Below are 23710 nucleotides of genomic sequence, written 5' to 3' on the forward strand. Positions count from 1 at the left end.
ATGGACGGGGACGGGGGAGCGGATAAAAGAGCCGATGAGCACCTGGCCTGGCCAGTGAGGAGCCCTCGGGGAGCCCTAGGACCCCGGGGCTGTGATCTCAGGGTCCCCGGACCGGCCAAGGGCACCGAGGACGTGCCCGCACCTGGGCGCAGGGATCCGGAGCTCGGGGCAGAGGCCCAGCTTCGTGGCTGGAGGGACCGTGGAGATGCGAGGCCGCGGCTGCGGTGCGGGGTGGGGGGCAGCACGGGGTTGTCTGCCCTGAGGCCGCCGGGAGCCCAGGCTTAGCCCGGGGGCCCTGGCCGCCTCCCACAATCTGTGCTGGGAACACAGACCCCCTTCCCTCGGGCTCCCCCAGTCCGCTGCCACCCACCCATCCACCCGACCGCTGACCGCCCTGGGAGGCCGCCTGCACCGCGGAGACCTTCCCGGGACCCGGGCGTGGACAGCGGGGACACAGGCACCCGCGGGGCCCCCTCCAGCGCAGCTCAGGCCGGTGGGCAGCCTGGCGGAGGCATTCCCTGGGGCGTGGCTCTGGCGCCCGCGTGGACCTGCCGCCCAGGTGCTGGGCAGTGAGCAGGAGCTGAGCGATTCCCTCTGGGCCCGTGAGGCCGAGTGGCCGGGGGTGGGGTGCGGGGGTCCCGGGAAGGCCCACCCAGGCTCTGGGCCTCGCCGCCATGTGAGTGGGTGCGTGCCCCCCATGACTCAGTTTCCCCATCATCGCCGCGGGATGGCCTGAGCTGTTCCCAGCACTGGGGGAGGATGTTGGGGCTCCCCCCACCCCGCCCGGCCGTCAGTCAGGCCTGCTGGGCCCCTTCAAGTCGTCACGGCCCAGCAGCGGTCGGGGAGGGATTATCCAGCCTGTCCAGGGTGGACTCAAGTGGAACCGACGCTGACGAGCAGAACGCGCCCCCGCGGGCCCAGCCCCCACCTTTGTCTTGTCCCCCCCCACCCCCGGCCACAGGGACACCGCCTCCGTGCTGGATGGGGGCCGAGGCCACTCCAGCTCCCCCACTGCCCGGCCCTAAGCCCCGCAGACCCCGAGTGCCCGGGTTCCTGGCCTGTCGGGCCCTGCTGCGTCCCCGTCCCGGCCTCAGTGTCCCCATCTGTAGCACGGGGGCGCCCACGGAGGACGGGGGGTGCTGTGCGGGCAGAGGCCCTGGCAGGACGTTCCCAGGGGTGCTCGGCTGCCGGCCGCCAGGCGCTGCACCCAGCCTTTGTGCGAGAAATTCGAGGTGGCAGGGAGAACGGATCCGCTCGGCGCCTGAAAGGACCGCGGCAAATACTGTTGACCCCTGACCCTGGCCCCCTAATCCTGCGCCGAGGCCCGCGTGGGGGGGCCCAAGAGCAGGCTCAGGCTGTGACCCCCGCCCCCGTCGCCAATGGGGGCTTCCGGGTCGGGGCCGCGGGGGCTTCCGGGGAACGCGGCCGCCCCGTTGGCCACGTGTCCGGGCAGCACCCCGCGGAGGCCCCCACCCCGCCCTGGGAATCGGGTCGCACCCCCTCGGGCCGGTGCAAGGCCCAGCGGCTGCCCAGCACGGGAGATGGTGGGGAGCAGGCCCGTAGCGTCCGGGCTCCTACCAGTGTCTGTGCCTCAGTGGAACCTTCTGGGGGAGGGATGGCCGCGGGGTGCACGGCCCGGGCCCCTGGAGCGCCGCCGGCTTGGGGTGCAGGAGCCACGGTGACCGGGCCCAGCCCAGCCCTGGGCGCGCACCTTCGGGGGGTGCTGGCCGGACCGCAGTGCACCTCGACCCCAGGGCTGTGGCTGGGGACCTGGGGCGAAGGGTGGGGGCTCCCGGCTGCTCCCCTCCCGCCTCAGCCCTCAGCTCCAGCCCCCTGGAGGCCGCCAGAAGCTTCCACCCAACACGAAACCATTCTCTGTGCTTGGGCGCCCGCGCTCCCCGGCGGCCACGTGTCTGTTCCACCCTGCCGAGCTGTTCCCCACAATCGACTTCAGTTTGGCCTGGGCGCTGCCTCGGTCTCGACCCTCCCCGGGGGCAGGGGCTGGGGGGGGCCGCGCTGCTTCCCTCAGCCCACCCACTTCCCGCATGACAGGGCTCTGCCGTGGCTGAGCCTTCCCGGGCCTCAGTTTCCCCAACATGGAGGAGCGGGGGGTGGGGGAGGCGAGTGGTTTTCACCCCACCTCCTGCATTTCCGGTGTCCTCCATCCCCTGTGGAATGCCAACCACACGGCGGGAAGCGGGGTGGGAAAACGAGCTCATGGGGGTCACCGGCCGCGCAGGGCTTTCCTGGCGGGGGAATCGCACGTGCAAAGGCCCTGAGGCCGCCAGGAGCATGGGGCCCGGGAGGAAGTCGAGGAGGCCCCCGTGGAAGCGGCAAGCAGAGAGGACCCGGGGCCTGGTGACAATATTACTCAACGACAATCAACAGCCAACATTTATTTATTTTTTAAAGATCTTATTTATTTATTCATGAGACACAGAGACAGAGAGAGGCAGAGGCACAGGCAGAGCGAGAAGCAGGCTCCCTGCAGGGAGCCCGACGTGGGACTCGATCCCGGGACCCCAGGATCACGCCCTGGGCCGAAGGTGGTGCTAAAGCGCCGAGGCACCCGGGGATCCCAGCGGCCAACATTTAGGGAGCACCCACTACATACCCAACGGTGACCGACGCCTTTACCTGCCCGGGCTCCCTGCGACGACGTCACATTTACCTGTGAAGAAACAGGCGCCGCAGAGAGGAGGTAGCGGCCAGGGTTACGGGGCTGGGCCCCAGCTCAGATCCCCCGGAGTCGGGGCAGGCCGGGGTGTGGACTCGCTCCCCCTCTGCCGCAGACCCCTCAGCCAACACGCGGCGCACCCCTGTCCTCCCCCAACCTCACGACCTGGCTCCAGGCCTGTCTTCACTTCCGGGGTGGGGAGGAGGGGCATGACGGGGTCTGGGTTCCTGCGGTGTCACTGGGGTCGCCCGCCCCTTCCGTGCCTCAGTTTCCCCGCCTTGTAAGGCGACACTGTGGGCGGCTCCCGGCCCTAGGGCGAGTGGAGGCGGGGATGAGACCCCCCCTGCTCAGGCCCCGTCCCCGCCACCCTGGGCGGCCTTTCCCCTGCGGTGCCCTGGGCGTCGCCTTTGGGCCCCGGTGGCTCCGGCTCTGGCCGCCACTAGGTGGAGTGAGGAGGCCGGAGGACACCGGGCGCAGGTGGCGGGTCTGGAGCGGGGACGCGGGAGCGGGTGGTGGCGCAGCGGGCGAGAGGCGCCCCCGACAGCGGGGCGGGCGGCGTCCTTCACGGGGACCCTCGGCCGGGCCCTGTCCCCCCACGAGTCGCCTCCGCCCGGCCGACCGCGCACCTGCTGTCGCTGCGTGGACGGGACTCCCAGGGTCCTCGGGACGCCCCCCCTTCCCCGTGGGCAGGGTGGCGGCCACCGCTGGGTTAGTGGGCTTGCCCGAGGAGGTGATGCTCCCGCTGCGACTGAAAGTACGAGGAGTGGGGCGCCTGCCTGAGTCCCTGGGTCTCATGAATAAATAAAATAAAATAAAATAAAATAAAATAAAATAAAATAAAATAAAATAAAATAAAATAAAATAACTATGAAGAGCGTGGGGTGGGGGTGAGCACGCTGCACAGAGCTTCCCCAGGGAGCTGGGGGTGTCGCACAGGGTTCCGGGGTGTCGGGGTGGGAGAGGCGGGACTAGCCCTCTGGAGGCCATGGGGGGTCTTGAGGTTTATGTGCAGGGCACTGGGGAGCCACACGGGTGAGAGTAGGAGAGTGACCCGCCTGCATCGCTGGGTCACAGCTCCCTGCGGCTGCCTAGGGAGGGCGGCTGGGGAGGGGGGCAGGGACCTCGGGGATGGGCCCCCCGGGTCGGCGCCGGGCACCTCCTCAGGCACTACTTGGCCTCCCAGAGCCTCGGCTTGGGTCCACCCCAACGGAAACCCCAAGCCTGCCACCCCCCTCCCGCCTCCGCTGCCACCATGAGCCACCTGGGCCCCCAATGGTAGAGCCGCGGCCCACGGGGGAAGCTGAGGCACAGGCGACCCAGTCACTCAGGGCACATCTGGGGCCCCCGCCGTCGGACCAGCATGTCCTGGGTCCCCCTTCGCTGTACTGAGTGCACTGGGGCCGCCTTCTGGGCCCTCGTCACGGTCGCCGTCCTCCCTCGGGATGAGGTTGGCCTGGGACTGAGCCGCCATGGGCACCGCACCCACCCCGAGCTTGGGGCCGGGCACAGCCTGGGGTAGTCTACACCGCGGGGCCGCCCCGCTCGCCCCGGTACCGTGTTGCTGCCCACGTTTGCCACGTGAGCTCCAGGCAGCAGGGGTCAGGCCCTTGCCCTCACCCCACAGGCCCTGAGCCCCTGGCCCTACCCCTGGCCTTGGGTCACGCAGACCTGCTCTGGAATGACCAAGCCCTCCCTGCCTCAGGGCCTTTGCATGGGCTGCTCCCTTCCCTGCGGGTCCACCCTTGACCAGCCAGGCAGCCAGCAGCACCGCTCCCCAGCCACCCACCTGTGCTCAGGTGCGGCCTCCCCACCTGCTGGCAGCCACTCTCAGTGCTGGTTGATTTATTTATTTAATTCTTAAAAACTATTTTATTTATTTATTCCTGAGAGACACAGAGAGGGGCAGAGGGAGAAGCAGGCTCCCGTGGGGAGCCCGATGTGGGACTCGATCCCAGGACCCCGGGGTCACGCCCTGAGCCGAAGGCCGGTGCTAAACCACGGAGCCCCCGAGGCGCCTGAAGACACAACCATGTTTAAAAAACACGCATTTAGCACGAACAGAATGGACAAATCACATCTCCTGAAGGGCCAATGGTTCTTGTTTTCTTTTTTTTTTTAAAGATTTTTTATTTATTTATCCATGATAGTCACACAGAGAGAGAGAGAGAAGCAGAGACACAGGGATCCCTGGGTGGCGCAGCGGTTTGGCGCCTGCCTTTGGCCCAGGGCGTGATCCTGGAGACCCGGGATCGAATCCCACGTGGGGCTCCCGGTGCATGGAGCCTGCTTCTCCCTCTGCCTGTGTCTCTGCCTCTCTCTCTCTCTCTCTGTGACTATCATAAATAAATAATTAAAAAAAAAAAAAAAAAAGAAGCAGAGACACAGGCAGAGGGAGAAGCAGGCTCCATGCAGGGAGCCCAACGTGGGATTCGATCCCGGGTCTCTAGGATCACGCCCCGGGCCAAAGGCAGGCGCCAAACCGCTGCGCCACCCAGGGATCCCTGGTTCTTGTTTTCTTAATTGGGGTTCAGGTGTTTCCAGGGCATCACAGTGTTGTTGACCGTCATCTCTGTGCAATTCCAGAACATCCTAACACCCAAAAGAACAGCCCTGTGCCCATTAGTGTCACCCTGTCCCCCTGCCCAGTGCTCCCAGCCCCCCAGGCCCCGCCACCTCGAGCCCCCTTCCTGCCCGTGGACGAGCCCGTCCTGCACGTGTCACACATGTGGACTCATGCCCCCAGGGGCCTCCTGTGTCTGGTTCCCTCCCTGAGCATCATGGGTTGGGGTCCGTCCCCGGGTCGGCGTGGGGGGCCTCGCTCCTGCTGGCGGCCCAGGGATGCACCCGTGGGTGTTCCCACTGCTGTCCTGCTGTCCTTTTGTCCACACCGGTCGGGGTCCTGATGACATTCAAGTGTGAGCGCCGCACGCAGGCCCGGAGCCCGAGCCCTTGGGCCTCTGGGCCTCACCCCGGGGTGAGGCTGGCACAGGGGCCCCCTCCGCCACCGCTCCCCCGGCGTCCCACCCTGAGCACACCGGCCGGGCCCGCTGCCCCGCTGCCCCAGCTCACTACCTCCTGGGGCAAAACCCAAAGCCCGACGCGCCCTTCCCCTGCCGCTCCGCCTGGGCTCCGGGTGCCCTGGATGCGTGTCCGAGGTCGGGGTGGGGGTGAGTCGCCCCTGCTGGCCACACCGCGGGCAGGGCCTGGACAGGCTTCGGAGGCCCCGCGGGGCGGGGGCGGGGGGCTGGGAAATGAGACGTGGGACCGGCCCCACCTTCCGGGTTAGGGTCAGGCTGGGGGGACACGATGAAGTGCGGGCTCCAGTGAGCCGTGTCCTCAGCCGCGTGAAGCCACGTCAGGGGCCCCCCGCGCCCCCCACTGCGAGCGCCGCATCCCGGCTGGAGGGAGGACCCCTTGAGGGCGGCCCCGCGCCGCTGCTCCTGGCGGGACGTCGTCAGGGACCCTGGGAGGACCCGCAGGATCGCGGGCACCTGACGAGGGTCCCCGGGGCCCCTGCCCAGCCCGGGGCGGGATAAAGGCCACCTCGTCCATCCCCCACCACAATGGGATCGGGACGTTTGAAGTTCCTCGGGAGCAGGGAGGCTCCCGCACAGAGAATCCGAGCCGGGCTTAGAGGCGCCTTTGTGCGCCGGGCGGGTGGTGATGAAAGCACCATGAAATCCACGGTGTCACCGATGCCCCGCGACCATGACGGGCCCCTTTACTGGAAGAAAAGGGGAAAAATCCCCAGTTAGAGACGTGCATGCGAACATACGGGCGTCCGCCGGGCTCCAGCCCTGGCAGGGGCCCCGGCAGCCCCAGGGCTCCGCCCCCGCGTGCCAAGCAGCGCAGTGCCCGCCCGTGGCCCCCCCAAGCCTGGCAGGGGCCAGGGCAGGGCGCCCTACGCAGGGCTTGCTGCAGTCCCCTTGCATGCCTCTGGAGACGGGAACCTCACCACCTCCCAAGGCTTCCAGACCAGGCTTCCTTGCATGTGGCCCCAGGTGAGGGTGAGCTTACCTTACCTGGGAGTGGACCCCTGAGGTCAGGGAGGAAAGGTGACACCGGGCAGGAAGGAAAGTGATTTTAATTTAAAAAAAATTTTTAAACATATTATTTATTTATTCATGAGAGATACAGAGAGAGGCAGAGACCCAGGCAGAGGGAGAAGCAGGCTCCCTGCGGGGAGCCCGATGTGGGACTCGATCTCGGGACCCCGGGGTCACGGCCTGGGCCGAAGGCAGACGCTCCACCGCTGAGCCCCCGGGCGTCCCTTAAACAGCTTCACTGAGGTATTCACGTGGCAGTCCCCTCGCTCAGTGTACAATTCGTCTGTTTTAGCGTGTTCACAAAGTTATGTATCCATCAACACAACTGCTTCTAGAACTTTCCATCTTCCCCAGAAGGAAGCCCCGTCCCCATCATGTGTACACCCAGCCCCTGGCCCCCGGAGCCCCCTCCCTGTTATGGACGTGTCACACGCGTGGACTCACACCCCGTGGGGCCTCCTGTGTCCAGTTTTCTCCCTGAGCGTCGGGGGCTTGGGGTCTGTCCCGGGGCAGTGTGTGGGCACCTCGTCCATTCACAGCTGCGACGTGCCCTGGGGGGGACACGCCGCACGTCGTCCGTTCACCTGTTGCGGGCAGCTGGGTGGTGTCCTGAACGCTTTAATCTGCCCTCATCGTGGGCATGAAACCCTCCCCCAGGGTCAGGAACCCCGAGGCCAAGAGCGGAGTGGAGCCCATGCAGAGCTCGGGGCGTCGGGGCCTGGGGGCGGGTCCCCCTGCAGGGCGCTCGGGCAGGCCGCCCCTCGGCTCCCACCCCCGCGTGTCCACCGGCAGGGCGGCTCACAGCGCCCACCCTCACGACAGGACAGCGCGTGTGCACCGGCCTGCTCTCCTGCAAAGGCAGCTGCCAAGGGGCACCCACGCCCAGACACGGGGTCCCTCCCCCGTTGGAGGGACAGGAAACCAGGGGTGCGAGGACGCCGTGTCCACACCCCTCCCGTCTCCAAGCAGACCCGCAGGAGACAACTGTCCTCTGGGGTCCCCCAGGACTTCGGGGCTGGTCCCCACGGCAGGGAGGGTGAGGGCGGACGGCGCACAAAGGCCTGCAGCGATGGGTGGTGCCGAAGCCCCTCGTGTACTGGCTGGGGGGGCACAGGCAGGTGGCAGGGGCACCCCCAGCATGGGTCCACCTCCTTCCTCTCCTCAAGGAGACCTCTGAGGTGGAACAGAGACCTCACTGGGCACGGGGGGTGGACACACAGAGACAGACATGGGGGAGCGGGCAGGAGGCAGCCCAAGGGCATGTCCGAGGTCCCGGGGCCAGTGGCCTCAGACCCGGTGTTCTGGGTCCCCCCGAGCCCACCCCCCCGAACCCCAACTTCCATGCTGACCCTGATCCGCTCTGTGGCCTGCTGAGGCTCCTTGAGTTCTGGGTTCGAGGGTGAGCATGAGCGGCCAGGTCAGGACCCTGGGGCCCGGGGGCCGCCTCGCACGGCTCCCAGCATCCTAAGCTCCGGGCTCCCTCAGGAAGCACCTGCTGTGTACGTGGTGTGGGCCACGGAGACTTGGGAGGGGTGCCGGGCCCCCTGGATCCGCCAGGCCTGGGCGAGCGCCCCAGGACCCCAGGCAGGGCCACCCGACCCTGGGGCTCAGAGGGGGGAGCCTCAGTCCCTGCCCCCGGAGGGCGACGGCATCTCCCCGACCCGACAACCCTACGGGGGCAGAGAGGGGCCCGGGTAATATAGGGGGCAAGGGCGGCCCAGACTTGGCCCCGCGGGTGGGAACGTGTCCCCTAGAGAGGTGCCCAAGTCCTGGCCCCGAGTGGGGCCCTGTCGGGAACCAGAGTCCCTGCTGTGGTCAGGTTGACACGAGCTCCTTGGGGTGAGCCCTCCCCCCACGGCCACGTGATGGTGCAAAATCCGTCCACGCATGCTGGGGGCCTGGGGGCTGGGCGCGGGGGGCAGCAGCAAGACACCGCCCCCGGGCCTCGTGGCCACCTCCGGACTTGAGGGTAACCGCCGCCGTGGCCCTGATGAATTCATATCTGTCCAGTGCCTGGGACGGTCGGTGGCACAAAATAAACACGCCGTTGTGTGTGAAGGGGATGTGGAATCCAAAAAGGTGAAACCAGTGTCAGTTCTCAGGAAGCTGGTAGTCGATGAGCCTGAAGGCACCGTCTCTGTCCTCCTCACCCTCGGACGTGGCAGGTTCGAAGGGAAGGGACAGGAGGGTTTCTCAGAGGAGGTGTCGTTTGAGCTGATACCTGAAGAGAGCTGCACGTCTGGTGAGGCCGAGCGTGTAGGCTCCAGGAACAGCACATGCAAAGGTCCTGAGGCTGCTGGTGGCCAAGTGTCACGGGAGCAGGCGGGAGGCAGAGGGAGGAGTCAGGCTGTCCTCCCCCGGGCACTGGGGAGCCCCAGCAAAGGGGATCGCAGGGGACGGACATGACAGGTGGGGGCTGTGCCCGTCAGAAGGGCCCGGCAAGGAGGGCTTCCTCGAGGCAGGGCAAGGGCTGCGGGCTGGACAGGCCGCGGGGAAGGTTGGGGAGGAAGTTTCCTTCTGTCTACCTGTCCTGTCTCCACCTGGTTGGCCAAGGAGAGGCAAGGACTGGGAGGGAGAGGGAGGGAGATTGACAGGTGGGGGGGCCCCAGTGCCCTCAGCCCGCCTCTTGGGGGACCCCACCCTGACCCAGGCCGGGAGCCAGCCACGCCCTCCCTCCTGGCCGGGTGGGCGCAGTGATGCCTGCTGGGAGTGGGGGGGGCTGCCAGGCAGGCCGCCTGGGCTGCTCCCTCCCCTCGTGGGGCAGGCGAGTGCAGTGCGGTCCCCAGGGGCCTGGCAGTGGCTCTGGGCTGAGCCCGTCACCCCCGCCCGACACACGGGGAAACTGAGCCTGGGGCGTGGGGCGGTCGCCTTCCCCATGAATCAGGGAGCAGCATCGGCCACGCCTCGGCCCGGAATCTGCATTTCCACGCCCCACTCCCGACGTTTAGGAACCCGGAGCCGGAGCTGTCTGGATTGAAACTCTGGGCTGTGCGGGGCCAGCGGAGAAATCCATGTGCATCGTTTCCACAGATGCCTTAAACCGCCCCGCGGGGGGGGGGGGTGGACAGCGATGGGAGGCGGGACGCAACGGGAAGGTCACCCTCTTTTTCTGCACAAAGGTCAGCCGCAGACCGTTGCCAAGGCAACAGCGGGCTTGAAGATGGAGGCGTCAGGAGCGCGGTTCCCTCCCCCACGCCGCGCGCCGGCCGCTGGCTCCTGGCCCTGCCGGGTCGCCCCGCTGCGGCCACTGAGCCCCGGTGTTCCTGGTGTGCGATGGGAGCAGCGACTCCCCGCGGAGCCCTGGGCCTCCCTGGGGGCTCGGCCACAGTCCCGTGCGGGTCCCCTGTGCGCCCCCGGAGCCGGGCCAGGACCCAGCAGCCGCTCTGGGCCTCACCACAGCCCAGACTCAGGACTCAGATCTGCAGACAGGGGGGGGGGGGGGGGGCGCAGGGGGGGCAGTGATCGTGGGGAGGAGCCCCGGGAGGGACGGGCTGGGCCTGGGGCTTCATGGCCGGCCCTGGGGACCCCGGGCCTCTGCCGGCATCGCGTGGGGCGGACGAGAGCAGCATCGTCTACACCTCTCCCTGGAGGGCAAACCCGACAGCGGCGCATCGTTCACCACAGGACACAGCGTCCCTCTGACCGGCGTGGACGGTGACCACACTGTCCTGTCCACGTAAAGAGCAGGATTGAGGGCAGCCCGGGTGGCGCAGGGGTTTAGCGCTGCCTGCAGCCCAGGGTGTGATCCTGGAGTCCCAGGATCGAGTCCCACATCGGGCTCCCTGCATGGAGCCTGCTTCTCCCTCTGCCTGGGTCTCTGCTTCTCTCTCTCTCTGTGTCTCTCATGAATAAATAAAAAAAAATCTTTAAAAAAAAATAAAGAGCAGAATTGGGAAGGTAACTGCTTCATTGAAACGGGATTCACACAACATGCAACTAATCATTTCCAGGGGTTCAATTCAGTGGCACTTAGTACCTTCACAAAGCCCTGCAACCACTGCCTCTATCCAATTCCAGAACATTCCATCACCTCAAGAGGAAACCCCATCCCCATCAGCCCCCACCCCCCGGCCCCCCAAGTCCCTCCCCGTGCGTGGACAAGCCCATCCTGGAAAGCAAATTTTTTTTAAAGATTTTATTTATTTTAGGGAAAGAGAGAGAGCACATGGGGGGGGGTATGGAGGGGGGTAAGGGGGGAGCGTCTCCAGCAGACTCAGCACTGAGTGAGGAGCCCCATGTGTGAGCGACCCCACGACCCCGAGATCACGACCCAAGCTGGAATCAAGAGTCGGTCGCTTAGCCGGCTGAGCCTCCCGGGCGCCCTTGCAAGGTCACATTTTTGGAAAGCCGGTGCTGGGACAGGGCTCCGAGGCGGCCCGGACTCGCGGCCTGGGGGGACGGGGAAGGCCCGAGGGCGCCAGCCGTGCTGTTGGCGGCCGCAGGGGTCGGGGGCACTGCCCCAGGCCGTCCGGGGGTGCCCGCCCTGCTGGGGGCCGTCTCGGCGGCCGAGGCTGCGGCTTGTGGGCCAGCAGGTGCATTCAGGCCGCTGCGCTGGCTTCCAGATGCTCGCTGAGCTCCTACCCCGCGCGGGGCCCTGTGCCTGGTTCCCGGGAATCGGGCGGGGGGGACGAGCTCCCGCTGGAGGCTCCAGGGAGGGTCCTTCCTGCGTCTCCCGGCTCCTGGGGGCTCCCCTGCTCCTTGGCCTGGGGCCGTGACGCTTGGTCCGGCCTCTGCTGTCACGGGGCAGCCTCCTCCTGGTCCTGGAAAAACACCTGACGCTGGATTTGGGACCCACCCCAATCGGGATGATCTCACCCTGAGACCCTCACAACGTCTGCAAAACCGTTTTATTTTTTTATTTATTTTTTTAATTTTTATTTATTATTTATGTATTATAGTCACAGAGAGAGAGAGAGAGAGGCAGAGACACAGGCAGAGGGAGAGCAGGCTCCATGCACCGGGAGCCCGATGTGGGATTCGATCCCGGGTCTCCAGGATCGCGCCCTGGGCCAAAGGCAGGCGCCAAACCGCTGCGCCACCCAGGGATCCCAAAACCGTTTTATAAGTAAGCTCAAACTGTGTCACCGAGCTCTGCTGCGGCGCTGCTGTGTCCACAGCTCCCGGGATCCTGCACGTGGCCTGTGGGACCAGAGGACGAGGATGCTGTGTGTTCGTGGGTCCACGTTGGCCGACTGGGTGCCTGGGGACACAGGACGCCTGAGCCCTGCTGAGCAGCCCCCCGACCCTGGACCGGGGGTGGAGCACCAGCTGCTGCTGCGTTGCCCATTCTACTCGCCATCGTCACCATGCACGGCTCAGCGCACAGCTCGGGGCACGAAGCATCCTCACCCCACCCTGCACCCACCCCCACCGTCTCCAGAACCTTTCATCTCCCCACACGGAGACCCCGTCCCCAGGAAGCACTAACCCCCGCCCCCCCACCCGGGCTCCCACCACCTCCTCTGTCTCTGTGCACGGGCCTCCTCTGGGGACCTCCTGGGAGTGGGGTCCTGCAGGAGGCGTCCTCCTGGGTCTGGGTCCCCTCTCTGAGCCCGGTGTCCTCGGGGTCCGTCCACGTGGGGGCAGGTGTCAGGGCCCTTCCTTCCCGGGGCTGGGTGGTATCCCGGGTGTGGACGGGCCGAGCCGAGGGTGGCCACCAGGTGCTTCCCCCTCCTGGCTGCCGTGACTTGTGCTGCTGTGAAGACGGGGGTGCAAATACCTCTTTGAGTCTCAGCTTCTAGTTTGTTGGGTGTAGACGCAGAATGGGAACTGCCGGGTGGCACGGTGATTCTGTGTGCCCGAGGAGCCGCCCAGAGCTGCGTGCAGTGAGGCCCACCCCCCACCCCCAGCTATGACGAGGTCGGCTTCCCTCCTGACCCACCTGCCCTGCCAGTCCCGCTGCCGTGGTCGGAGAGATGCCATGCTTGGCTGTTGAGCCCGCAGCGACTCTTCCTGTGATAGCGTAGACCTGGGCCCGCCGTGGTGTCCCCCATTAGGACAGATACCTGCGTGGGGGCCCCTCAAGGCGGCCTCCTCCTGCACGACGCTGCTGGTTGGTGTCCCCAACCCCTGGGGCTGCTGGAGCCAATGACCACATGCAGGGGGGCTTTATTTATTTATTTTTTTTTAAATTTATTTTTTTTTATTTATTTATGATAGTCACAGAGAGAGAGAGAGGCAGAGACACAGGCAGAGGGAGAAGCAGGCTCCATGCACCGGGAGCCTGATGTGGGATTCGATCCCGGGTCTCCAGGATCGCGCCCTGGGCCAAAGGCAGGCGCCAAACCGCTGCGCCACCCAGGGATCCGCAGGGGGGCTTTAAACAACAGAAATACAGTCCGTCCTCCGCGCTCCGGGGGCCAGAAGTTCACATTCAAGGTGTCATGGGGTCGCCCTCCCTCCAAAGGTTGCGGGGCTGGATCCTCTGTGCCTCTTCCAGCAGCTGGAGGCTTAGGGACAATCCCTGGCCTCCCTAGGCTCGTGGGCTCACCTAGGATCGTGCATCTCCAGGGACACGTAGTTTCTCTGCATGTCTCTGTCGGTCCCCCTGTTCTCGTGAGGACCCCACGGGGGACTCAGGGCCGCCCCACTGCAGTGTGACCCGGTCCCCACTAATGACATCTGCCAAGACTGTCTCCAGATAAAGCCCCATTCGCAGGTCCCGGGTGTTGAGACACGTGGGGACCCGGGTGTATGTGTATCTTTCTGGGGGGGACACAATGGAACCCACAACACCAAGGGATGAAAAAACTCAGAGGTTTAGCAATAATTTATGTAAACGCCCCGCGAGAAGGAAATCAAGCAGATTCTACAACAACATGTTCTGGCCAGAGGAGCCTGGGGACACGATGACGACGACGACCGCGACAAGGACTGAATATGCAACATGAAATCCTGGGCGAAAATGAGTGACAGCCGTTACCGGAAGGCTGGGATTTCCATATGACGGGGGCAGGCTGGGTTCAGGGACGGGGTGGGGTTGGGGGCGCGGCGGGGGTGCCCTCAGGACCGGCCGAGAGGGTCGTAGCCTTCGTGGGGATCAGAATCCAGCTCCAGGCGGGAAGAAGTGAGAGCAGCGAGAGGGAGGGACAGGAGAGGGGTCTCGTCCTTGCTGGCGGCTGAGGGTTCACGTGCTCGTGTTCCTCCCGGAGCCCAGGGTCTGACCTAAGGCGGGTGTCGGGGTGTCCGGGCCTCGGGTGAACAGTAGGTGTTAATTCCACAAACCCCGTAGGGAGGGTGTTGATGGCAGCTGCGGGGACCCAGGTGTCGGCACCTACTGTTCCGGGACACGTTTGGGATCCGCTTCTGTCTATTTTATTTTTTTATTTTATTTTATTTTATTTTATTTTATTTTATTTTATTTTATTTTATTTTATTTTATTTTATTTTATTTTATTTTATTTTATTTTATTTTATTTTATTTTATTTTATTTTATTTTATTTTATTTTATTTTATTTTATTTTATTTTATTTTATTTTATTTTATTTTATTTTATTTTATTTTATTTTATTTTATTTTATTTTATTTTATTTTATTTTATTTTATTTTATTTTATTTTATTTTATTTTATTTTATTTTATTTTATTTTATTTTATTTTATTTTATTTTATTTTATTTTATTTTATTTTATTTTATTTTATTTTATTTTATTTTTTATTTTATTTTATTTTATTTTATTTTATTTTATTTTATTTTATTTTATTTTATTTTATTTTATTATCTGCTTCTGTTTAGATGTTACCGGGGGAGGAAACTCGGACGGTGCCCTTCCTGGCCTCCGCCTCGAGAGAGCTTCTTGGGTCCTGCGGGCACCGGGCAAGTAGAGGGCGGCGAGCAGGGCCCGCAGAGAAGCAGAGGGACGGGCCGTTCGAGGCCGGGCATCCGCAGCGTCCTCAGCTGGCGACCTGGGTGGGGAGGTCGCATGGGAACCCCGGGTGGGGGACGCTGGGTGTTTGTGAACCCCATGTCGGCAACCTTCCCGTTAAAGCGCAGATCGGTCCAAAAATAATAGGTTCACTTAAAAAATATGCTCCAGGGGCGCCTGGGGGGCTCCGTCGGTGGAGCGTCCGCCTCGGGCTCAGGTCGGGTCCTGGGGTAGAGCAGGCGTGGGGGGTCCCTGCTCCGCGGGGAGCCTGCTTCTCCCTCTACCCGTCCCCCTGCTCGTGCACGCGCTCTCTCTCCTAAATAAATAAAATCTTAAAAAATATATATCCCAGGGTGATTCTTGATCCGTAAAGTCCTAGAAGGAATTCCACGTATACGTATATTTAAATGCTAGGGCGAGGGGACGCTTTCTGAGCACGCTCTGGGAGGAAGGAAGGAGGGAAGGAGGGAAGGAAGGAGGGAAGGAAGGAGGGAAGGAAGGAGGGAAGGAAGGAGGGAAGGCAGGCGGGCAGGCGGGCAGGCGGGAGGGGGGCGCTGCGGTCTAAGGCGGACGCGCAGGACCGTCCTCACGAAGCTCCTTTCGGGAACCAACAAAGGGCCGCAGCCCCGATCGGAAAGCGCAGCCGAGTCCCTGGGAACGCAGCTCTCTGCAGGGTGACGGGCAGGAGGCGACACTCGGCATAGTGACCAGAGAATTCCCGGATCAGGGCGGTGCTGCGCGCTGCGGGGAGCGGTGGTTGCGCGTTGGCGGCTGCGGAGCCTGGGGCCTTTGTGCATCACATCAGGGGACAGACGCCGACGAGGGACCCCCGCTCCTTACCGAGGCCTCACAATCTGTTTGCACAAGCCCGACACCGTGAGGAGCGAAATCGGTCAGGGGGAGAGCGGAACGCGAGCTCGCTCCTGCACAGAATGGACCGGAACCCGAGCTACGGTCCCGAGGGCCCACCGGTGGTGCCAGAGGCGGGCGCGGGGGGACGGGGCCAACGTCCAGCCAAATCGACAGGAAGCCCTGGGCGGGTGTGCGGGACCGCCACTGAGGCCGCTGCGCATCCCCCAGGCCCCGCAAGGGGAGGGTGTGAGTGCGTGGGGTCGGGGCGCTGACCAGACCCCCGAGACCCTTTCACAACAAATGCCCCGTCTCTGTGTTCACGCGGGAACCGAATATGCGCTCCAGGCCGGGTGTCTGTCGATTCGCAGCTGGGCAAGAGCTAGGAGAGGCGGGACGCACTGGAGGGCACATGGCCGCGTGGGGCACCTGCGTCCCCGAGTCCCAGGGCCCAGGGGCTCCGCTTTGGGGACACACGGTCCGAGGGTCTCCCGTTCAAGGATGCGCTGCGTCCCCGCCCTCGGGATCACACTCCGCACGGAGGAATCTCGAGAAGGCACCACAGAGGGGGACACGTGTCCACGCTGGGCGGCGTGGGAACCACTCAGGACCTGACCCGGCGGCGGCCGCGTGCGTCCCTGGTGTTCACCCCAGAGAGATGAAGATTCACGTCCACTCAGAACCTGTGCACAAGGGGCACCCGGGGGGCTCAGTGATTGAGCGTCTGCCTTCAGCCCAGGCCGTGACCCCGGGGACCCAGGATCGAGTCCTGCATCGGGCTCCCCGCAGGGAGAGAAAGCCTGTGTCTCTGCCTCTCTCTCTGTCTCTGTCTCTCAGAAATAAATAAATAAAATATTTTTAAAAAATAAAAAGAACCTGTGCATGATCGCGCACGGCAACTTCATCGGCAACAGCCCCACCCGGGAACCGCCCGCGAGCCCCTCAGGAAACCAGCGGGGACACGTGCCACGGAATATTACATGGCAAGACAAAGGGACAAACCATGGAGCGGTCAACACACTGGCTGGACCCTTGTCTCCATAGACATGGAGACAACATTCCCACTAGGACAGACGGACGAGTGAGGGCCGGCAGTGGGGCAGGGGGCGCCCTCCGTGGCGTCGGGATGCCCGGGCTGTGACCGGGGTGCAGCCCAGAGCCAAGCCGGGTGATGGGCACAAGGGCTTCCCTGGACTATCTTTGCGGGTTCCTGTGAACCTGCCATTATTCCCACAGAAAGAGTGAAATCTTAAAAAAAAAATAAAAGAAAAGAAATAAAAAATAAAAAGCAAAATTAAAAAAAAAAAAAGTAGGGATCCCTGGGTGGCGCAGCGGATTGGCGCCTGCCTTTGGCCCAGGGCGCGATCCTGGAGACCCGGGATCGAATCCCACGTCGGGCTCCCGGTGCATGGAGCCTGCTTCTCCCTCTGCCTGTGTCTCTGGCTCTGTCTCTGCTTGTGTCTCTGGCTCTGTCTCTCCTTCTATCTCTCAAGAATAAATAAATAAAATATTTTAAAAAAAAATGCTATTTGTATGAAAACACAAAATCCCCGAGGATGTTTGCCGGATGCTGACCCTGGTCCCCGCTCCGGGGCCACGTCTCTTTTCCTCTCTCCTTTGTCCATTTCCTAAATTAAAAACAAATTTTCCGGGGTACCCGGCCGGCCCCGTTGGAGGAATGTGTGACTCTTGATCTCGGGGTCGTGAGTTTGAGGCCCACGTCAGGCACAGAGAGGGCTTAAAAAATTTCCAAAAAAAAAATTTTTTTTTTTAGGGAGGACATATTTTTACAATACAAAAAAAAAAAAAAAAAAAAAAAACCCAAAACAGGCAATTTAACATTTTTGGAAGGCATATGCCTACATTCTGGAAGACTGTCAGTTTCCCAGCGCGCTGAATGGATGAATGGTCGCGTCATTATCTGCGGTCCCCCGGCCCCGACGGTCTGTGATTTTACAGTTGTCACCGTTTCTCAGCGGAGGGTCACGGAAGGGCAGCGCTAACCCCTGCTCTGACAGGGAATTAGTGTCGGAGCGGGCCCGGGCCGGGGCTGGCTGCTGGACACCTGCCCTGCCGGCCCCCCCGCGCCGCCCACGTCCCCGCCGGCCCGGCTGCTCCTCGCAGCGCGCGCCCCATCTTCCCGCCCGTGACGAGCATCCCCGGAAACATGACAGAGCCGGCAAAGCACCCGCCCCCCAGCCGCGCCGCGCGGCCTCCTCTGACCCCGCGTCCGCGCCGAGCAGGTGCACCTTCCTCCCGGGTGCCGCCCTGAGTGGGCGAGCCCGTGTGACACACTCACCCACTTCTGTCTCCCGGACGCGGTCCTCGCCCGCTCAGGTGCACCTGAACCCTGGTTGTCACTGGGCCGGGTGACGGTCCCGCCCTTCCCCGGCAGACGGGGCCTCTGGGGCCCTGTCCTCCTCCCACTCGGGGGCCGCGGTGTCAGTGCCTTCATTCGTTCTCTGGGGCAGAGCAGCCCCCCCAGCTCCCTTGGGGCGAGCTCTGGACAGATGTCCCCTCGCTGCCCCTCCCGGAGGACGACGGCGTGGACGTGGAGCCGCGCTGGGCAAGGCCTCGGGGGATTCTTTCGCCATCAGGGCTGATTTAAAAGTCCGCAAGGCAGGGACGCCCGGGTGGCTCAGCGGTTTGGCGCCTGCCTTTTGCCCAGGGCCTGACCCTGGAGACCCAGGATCGAGTCCCACGTCGGGCTCCCTGCATGGAGCCTGCTTCTCCTTCTGCCTGGGTCTCTGCCTCTCTCTGTGTCTCTCATGAATAAATAGATAAAATTTAAAAATAAAAAGAAAATAAAAAAAAGTCTTCAAGGCAGGCTGATGCTCTGAGCGCCCAGCGATGGTCGTCTCATGTCCGCGCTCTCGTCCCCAGGTCTTCTAGCTCCTGCGGCGCTTCCTGTGTCACCACCACCTTGCCCGTGCTCCGCTTCCTTTCCACCTGGGCTCTTTGTCTCCTCTGTCCTGGGCCGGGCTGGGCTCTCTGGTGCCCGCAGGGACGGGGATGGGGACGGTGAGAGTGAGGCGCAGCCATTCTGTGTGCAACCACGGGGGTGCGGGAGGCACGAGGCTCCCATCCTGCCCCGGTGGCCCCAGGACTGCCCTGGCCTGTGTCCGCCAGTGGAGGGGCAGGCCGCGGGGCGTGGGTGCGAGTGGGCCACCCTGTCTCTTGCCGGGAGGCCCCCAGGCCACAGAGCCACCTGCCCACCCCTCCCACAGGCGGGAGACGCTGTGTCTCCTTCTGACTTTCTCCCCTCTGGCTCTAAATGCTTTCTTGGCCCTTCTAGAAACTCTCCCCCCCCCAAAGAAACTGAAAACCCACACCCCAAAGTCCCAGCGAACGGCCTCCACGGCCCCACAGGAAGTGGACAGAGCCTTCTGGGCTGGTGCCGACCGGAGGGCACGCTGCGGGCCCTGCCGGGGAGGGAGGCCAGTGGGCTGGGTGGGCTCGGGTCAGGAGGGGGGTGGTGAGACCCGACGAGAGTGCAGGCGAGGGCAAGGCCCAGGCCCCCACATCGACCCAGGGTGCCCACGGGCGGGGACGGAAGGTGACCCGGGCCCCAGCTCTGACCCTGTCCCAGCCGCAGGGCCCAGTGCTCGGGGGGACCTTCCCCCAGAAGCTGTGCTGAGTGCCCGCGGGGGTTGCTGGGCCCCAGGAGTCCCGGGGTGCTGGGGGGCCCAGGCAGGGGCACAATGGGCCAGCTGAGTCCCCCACGGTTCCAGGTCTCCTGAAATTGGATGGACACGGCTGCAGAAAGCCCCGGCCTCTGTCGCGGCGAGGCAATGGTGCACAAAGCCGGCTGTCACTGTACGTTTTCTGCTGGTCCTGCCTGTTGTCTGCTGTCCCCAGGGCCACTGTGGAAATGAGGGCCCGAGAGCCCTTGCAGGCAGGCTGTCTTTGTCCATATTTTGTGCGTCCCTCTGGGGAGACAATGGGGGACACTTTCCTTTCCACCCTCTGGACAAGGCCTGCTAAGCGCTCTCGCCCGATGGCCGTCACGGGGGACCTCTTGCATCTGGGCACTTGAGGGCTCTCTGGGGACAAGGAGGGGCTGGCTCTCCTTGCACTCACTCCGTCCCACGGCCGCTGTCCTGCCCGGCAATTCCTGAACCGTGTCCCCTTGGGGTTACGGGGTCTCCCTCCGTGCCAGGTGACCATTGCCCGGGCTAGGCACTGCCCGGCCATGAGAGCAGGTGGACGCAGGAGACAGTGGCGAGGGGTGGAAACGCGGGCAAGTGGCCGCGAGCCTCAGACCGGCTGGGCGCACGGGCGTCGGGCGGGAGAGGGGCTTGGGGAGCCGGAGCGCAGCAGCCCTGCGCGCGCAGGCCCCTGGATGCAACACTGGGGAGAAGGCGGCGTTGGGCGGGCTGGCACACCCAGCTGGCAGGATGTCCGGGGCGAAGACTCACAAGCGACACAAACCAGAGCGAGGGTCTTGTCCAAAACAGAGGCAGGCCGTGCCCCCCGCCCCCCAGGCTGTTCCAGAAATCACCCGGGATTGCAGGCTTTTCAGCCGGAGTGGGCGGACGGGGGCGGGGGCATCCGTGCCCTGGAGGCGCGCCCTGGGCCGACCCCGCCTGGCCTCCAGGAGGCCCGAAAGCGCAGTGACCGCTGGTCTCAGAGGCTGTGCCGACTTGGGGCTTCCCGGCTAACGGCCGTGACAGTCACCCGGAGCCCGGAGCCACGAATAAAACACGAGGCTGCACGGGGCACCGCCTCTCCCATGGTGACGCATAATCAGAGCAAACCCGCGCCTCCACGGCGGCCGCGCACCCCGCAGCCATCAGTGATCGTGGGTCCCCGCAGCCCGGCCTCACTCGGGAGGGTGGACAGGAGCAGGGCTCTGCCCCTACAGTAGGGACCCGGCTCCCCGTGCCCTGGCTCAAGGGGCAACGTCCCCTCTAACCGCGTCCCTCAAGTTTTGTTTTATGTTTTTTTTATTATTTATTTATTTTAAATATTTTATTTATTTATTCATGAAACACAGAGAGAGGCAGAGACCCAGGCAGAGGGAGAAGCAGGCTCCATGCGGGGAGCCCGACGGGGGACCGATCCCAGGTCCCCAGGGTCACGCCCTGGGCCGAAGGCAGCACCAAACCACTAAGCCACCCGGGCTGCCCCGTAACAATCATTTTAAAGTGAACAATTCTGTGGCATTTAGCACAATGGTAGGTCGGTGCTGCCACCACCACCTCTATAGTTCCAGAACATTCCATCGCCCTGAAAGAAGAGCCCGGCCGCATTAGCAGCCCCTCCCCACCCCCTCCCCAGCCTCGGGCACACACTAACCCACTTTCTGTCTCTGCAGACCAGCCTGTTCCAGACACTTCACATCCCTGGAATCACACACACCGCGTGGTCGCGAACAGTTTCTTGGCCTAAGTAGGTCCCAGACGCTGCGCGACACTTCCAGGACCGTAGTTTGTTGTTTCCATCGGAAGCTCACCTTCCGCTGGGTGTCCTGTCCGGACAGGGCTGGGGCCCACCTGCTCCCGGGGCCCGGCCTCTGTTCACCTGGAGACCCGAGGCCCTTCCTGCTGGGGGGCTACTCCTGCTCCCCCGGACTCGGTCTGCCAAGGTGCGGGTGTGAGCGGGGCCGGCCGCTCCCTGTGTGCCTGGGGGGCACCGCCTGCGGAGACCCTGGCCCGTGGAAGGCGGGCACCGGCCCCGCGGGAGCCCCAGCTGCTGGGGTGAGTGAGTGCCCCACGCACAGCACACGTGTGGGAGGAACCAGGCCCCTGGCCCGCCCAGGACTGACCCGGGGACACAAAGGGCGGCAGAGAAACCTGCTTCCCAAAGCAAATGCTGAGGGAAACGCATCATCTGCCTGGAGGTGGAAATGTAAACACTCAGAATCGGGGGCGACAGGGAGACGCCCGTCCGCCCATCCGTGTGCTGCCCGGCCCGGGACCCGGAGGGGTTCCACGCCCCCCAGGACAGACCCAGGGGCACAATCCCAACCCAGGTTGGGGCGGCCTCTGGTCACCTGCAGAGGCCGGCAGTGAAAGCTGGTGGCTTGTGGTCCGGGGGACCAGCCGTCGGTGTGACCCCTCAGCTCATCCAAAGGTGACCCGTCAGGGGCCCCCAGGGACCAACAGGACCATCCCCCCCCCCAGCTCACAGGCCACGGAATGCCAGGCTTTTATTTTTCATTCATTTATTTATTTTAAAGACTTTATTTATTTATTTATTTTAAAGATTTTATTTATTTATTCATGATAGTCACAGAGAGAGAGAGAGAGAGAGAGGCTGAGACACAGGCAGAGGGAGAAGCAGGCTCCATGCAGGGAGCCTGACATGGGATTCGATCCCGGGTCTCCAGGATCGCGCCCTGGGCCAAAGGCAGGCGCCAAACCGCTGCGCCACCCAGGGATCCCTAAAGACTTTATTTATTTATTCACAAGAGACACACACACACACACAGAGAAAGAGAGACACAGGCAGAGGGAAAAGCAGGCTCCCTGGGGGGATCCCAACGTGGGACTCGATTCTGGGACCCTGGGGTCACGGCCTGAGCCGAAGGCAGACGCTTCACTGCTGAGCCACGCAGGTGCCCCCAAATTACAAAATCCTTAAATGGAGGACATTTTTTAAGAATTTTAAAGAATTTTCTGAATTAAATTCAGAAAAGAGAAAATATCCACTAAATCACTCATCTAAAATGTGCAAACAATGCGCACACACACACACACACACAGGTTTTTGCATACATATATAAAGATTTGTTTGAGAGACAGAGAGCGAGGGAGTGTAGGCTCGCCTATGAGCAGGAGGGGGAGAGGGAGAGAAAAAATCTCCAGCACATTCCCTGCTGAGCGCAGCCCCCAAGTGGGGCTCGATCCCACGACCCCGAGATCAGGACCTGAAGTGAAACAACCAACGGCTCCCTCCCCGCAGGCGCCCCTGCACACGCACACGCACATGCACACGCACGCACATGCGCATGCACGCACATATTTTCAAAAATAAAATATATACTTAAAAAATTAAGACTATCGTAATCCTGGGGTTTTTCTTGAAACATCTTTGAGATATAATTCACACATTACGCGTATACAATTAGATTGTTTTTAGAACGTTATATCATTTTTTTAAAAACCGTGGTAGACCATGCAGGTGCCTCGGTGGCTCAGCGGTTGAGCATCTGCCTTGGGTCCAGGGCATGACCCCGGGGTTCGGGGATCGAGTCCTGCATTGGGCTCCCCTGCTCTCTGTGGGTCTCTCAGGAATAAATAAATAAAATCTGTTTTTTAAATAAATAAAATCTTAAAAAAAAAAAAAAGAAGAACATACATAACGGGGAACGTGCCATTTGACTCACTGTCTGGCGCGCGGCCTGGGTACTCGTCCCCGCCGGGGTGTCACCCAGCACCCAGCCCGTCCGACAGCCTCTCGCGTGCACGGTGAGCATCCGCCAGCAACGCAGCAGCACCGCTTCTGGGACTTAAACAAGATAGTTGACAATGTGGGGCTGTCACCTCCGGTGACCCTGCAGGGAAGCTGGGGAGCCTGGGGCAGGTTGTCCCTCAGCAGCAAGCAGCCCCGCGACACCCTGGTCTCAGGCGTCGGGCTCCGGGGCCGGGAGCCGGCTGGGCCGTCCTGGCAGGGCCGCCGTGGCTGAGGGCACAGGCTGTCGGTGCGCGACGTCGTCACGCGGGAGTGAGCCACGCCCGCACACTCAGGCCGCCACCCCGGGTCAGGCCAATCAGCGGCATGGGGCGCAGCTGCCCTCGCCCCCTTTCCTTGCGGCCTTGTGGTAAATGTTGAGTCGAGGAGGGGTTCTGCGGGGACGGAGACCACGCCGACGGCAGGGCGTCCTCCCGAGTGCCCCCCCGCCTCCTGCGCCCGACACCTGGCCCCGGCGTGCCACACGTGCCACGCTTCACACCAACATCGGCACTCGGGCACGGAGGTGGGCTCAGCCCGGGCGGGTTCCCTGCTCATGTCCTGTCCGCCATCCCGTGCCCCTCAGCTGTCACCCGTCCTTCTGTGTCCTGGCTTCAGGCCGGGCAGGTGCGGGGGGCCAGCAGGTGCGGGACGGGGGTCCGCAGGTCGCCTGCCTGCTGGGCTCGGCCGCTGCTTCCCTCGCGTGCACCGTGGTGGGGGCCGTGCGCCTCTGTGGGTTCTCCTGGGAGCTTCTCGGGGCGCACAGGTTGCTGTCCTGGATTTAGGTCCCGGGGCGGGAGGCAGAGAGGACACACCGGCACTCCGTGCGTATTTTGCGTTGCTGATAACTGAGGCTCTTTGGTTTTCTAGAGTTATTC

At 63.0% G+C, this 23710-nt stretch overlaps 1 protein-coding gene across 1 annotated transcript; it reads left to right on the forward strand.

Moving 5' to 3' along the window:
- LOC121494581 (collagen alpha-1(I) chain-like) lies at positions 1–23617 on the forward strand. Its single transcript, XM_041761152.1, has 9 exons — positions 1–224; positions 1027–1782; positions 3121–3385; positions 17464–17680; positions 17909–18003; positions 19951–20300; positions 21025–21136; positions 23009–23202; positions 23419–23617. The coding sequence occupies exons 1-9, from the start codon at positions 1–3 to the stop codon at positions 23615–23617; spliced, it is 2412 nt and encodes an 803-aa protein (XP_041617086.1).
- Positions 23618–23710: the final 93 nt, after the last annotated feature.

The sequence above is a fragment of the Vulpes lagopus genome, chromosome 7 (genome assembly GCF_018345385.1).
Source record: "Vulpes lagopus strain Blue_001 chromosome 7, ASM1834538v1, whole genome shotgun sequence".
Lineage (NCBI taxonomy): Eukaryota > Metazoa > Chordata > Mammalia > Carnivora > Canidae > Vulpes > Vulpes lagopus.

Bases quoted from the DNA above. Each gene is read 5' to 3' on its own strand.
- LOC121494581 (XM_041761152.1), top strand. From the start codon at position 1: ATGGACGGGGACGGGGGAGCGGATAAAAGAGCCGATGAGCACCTGGCC. The intron at 225-1,026 runs GTGCGGGGTGGG...CCCGGCCCTAAG, and splicing joins GATGCGAGGCCGCGGCTGCG to CCCCGCAGACCCCGAGTGCC. The intron at 21,137-23,008 runs GTGAGTGAGTGC...CCCTGGTCTCAG, and splicing joins CGGGAGCCCCAGCTGCTGGG to GCGTCGGGCTCCGGGGCCGG.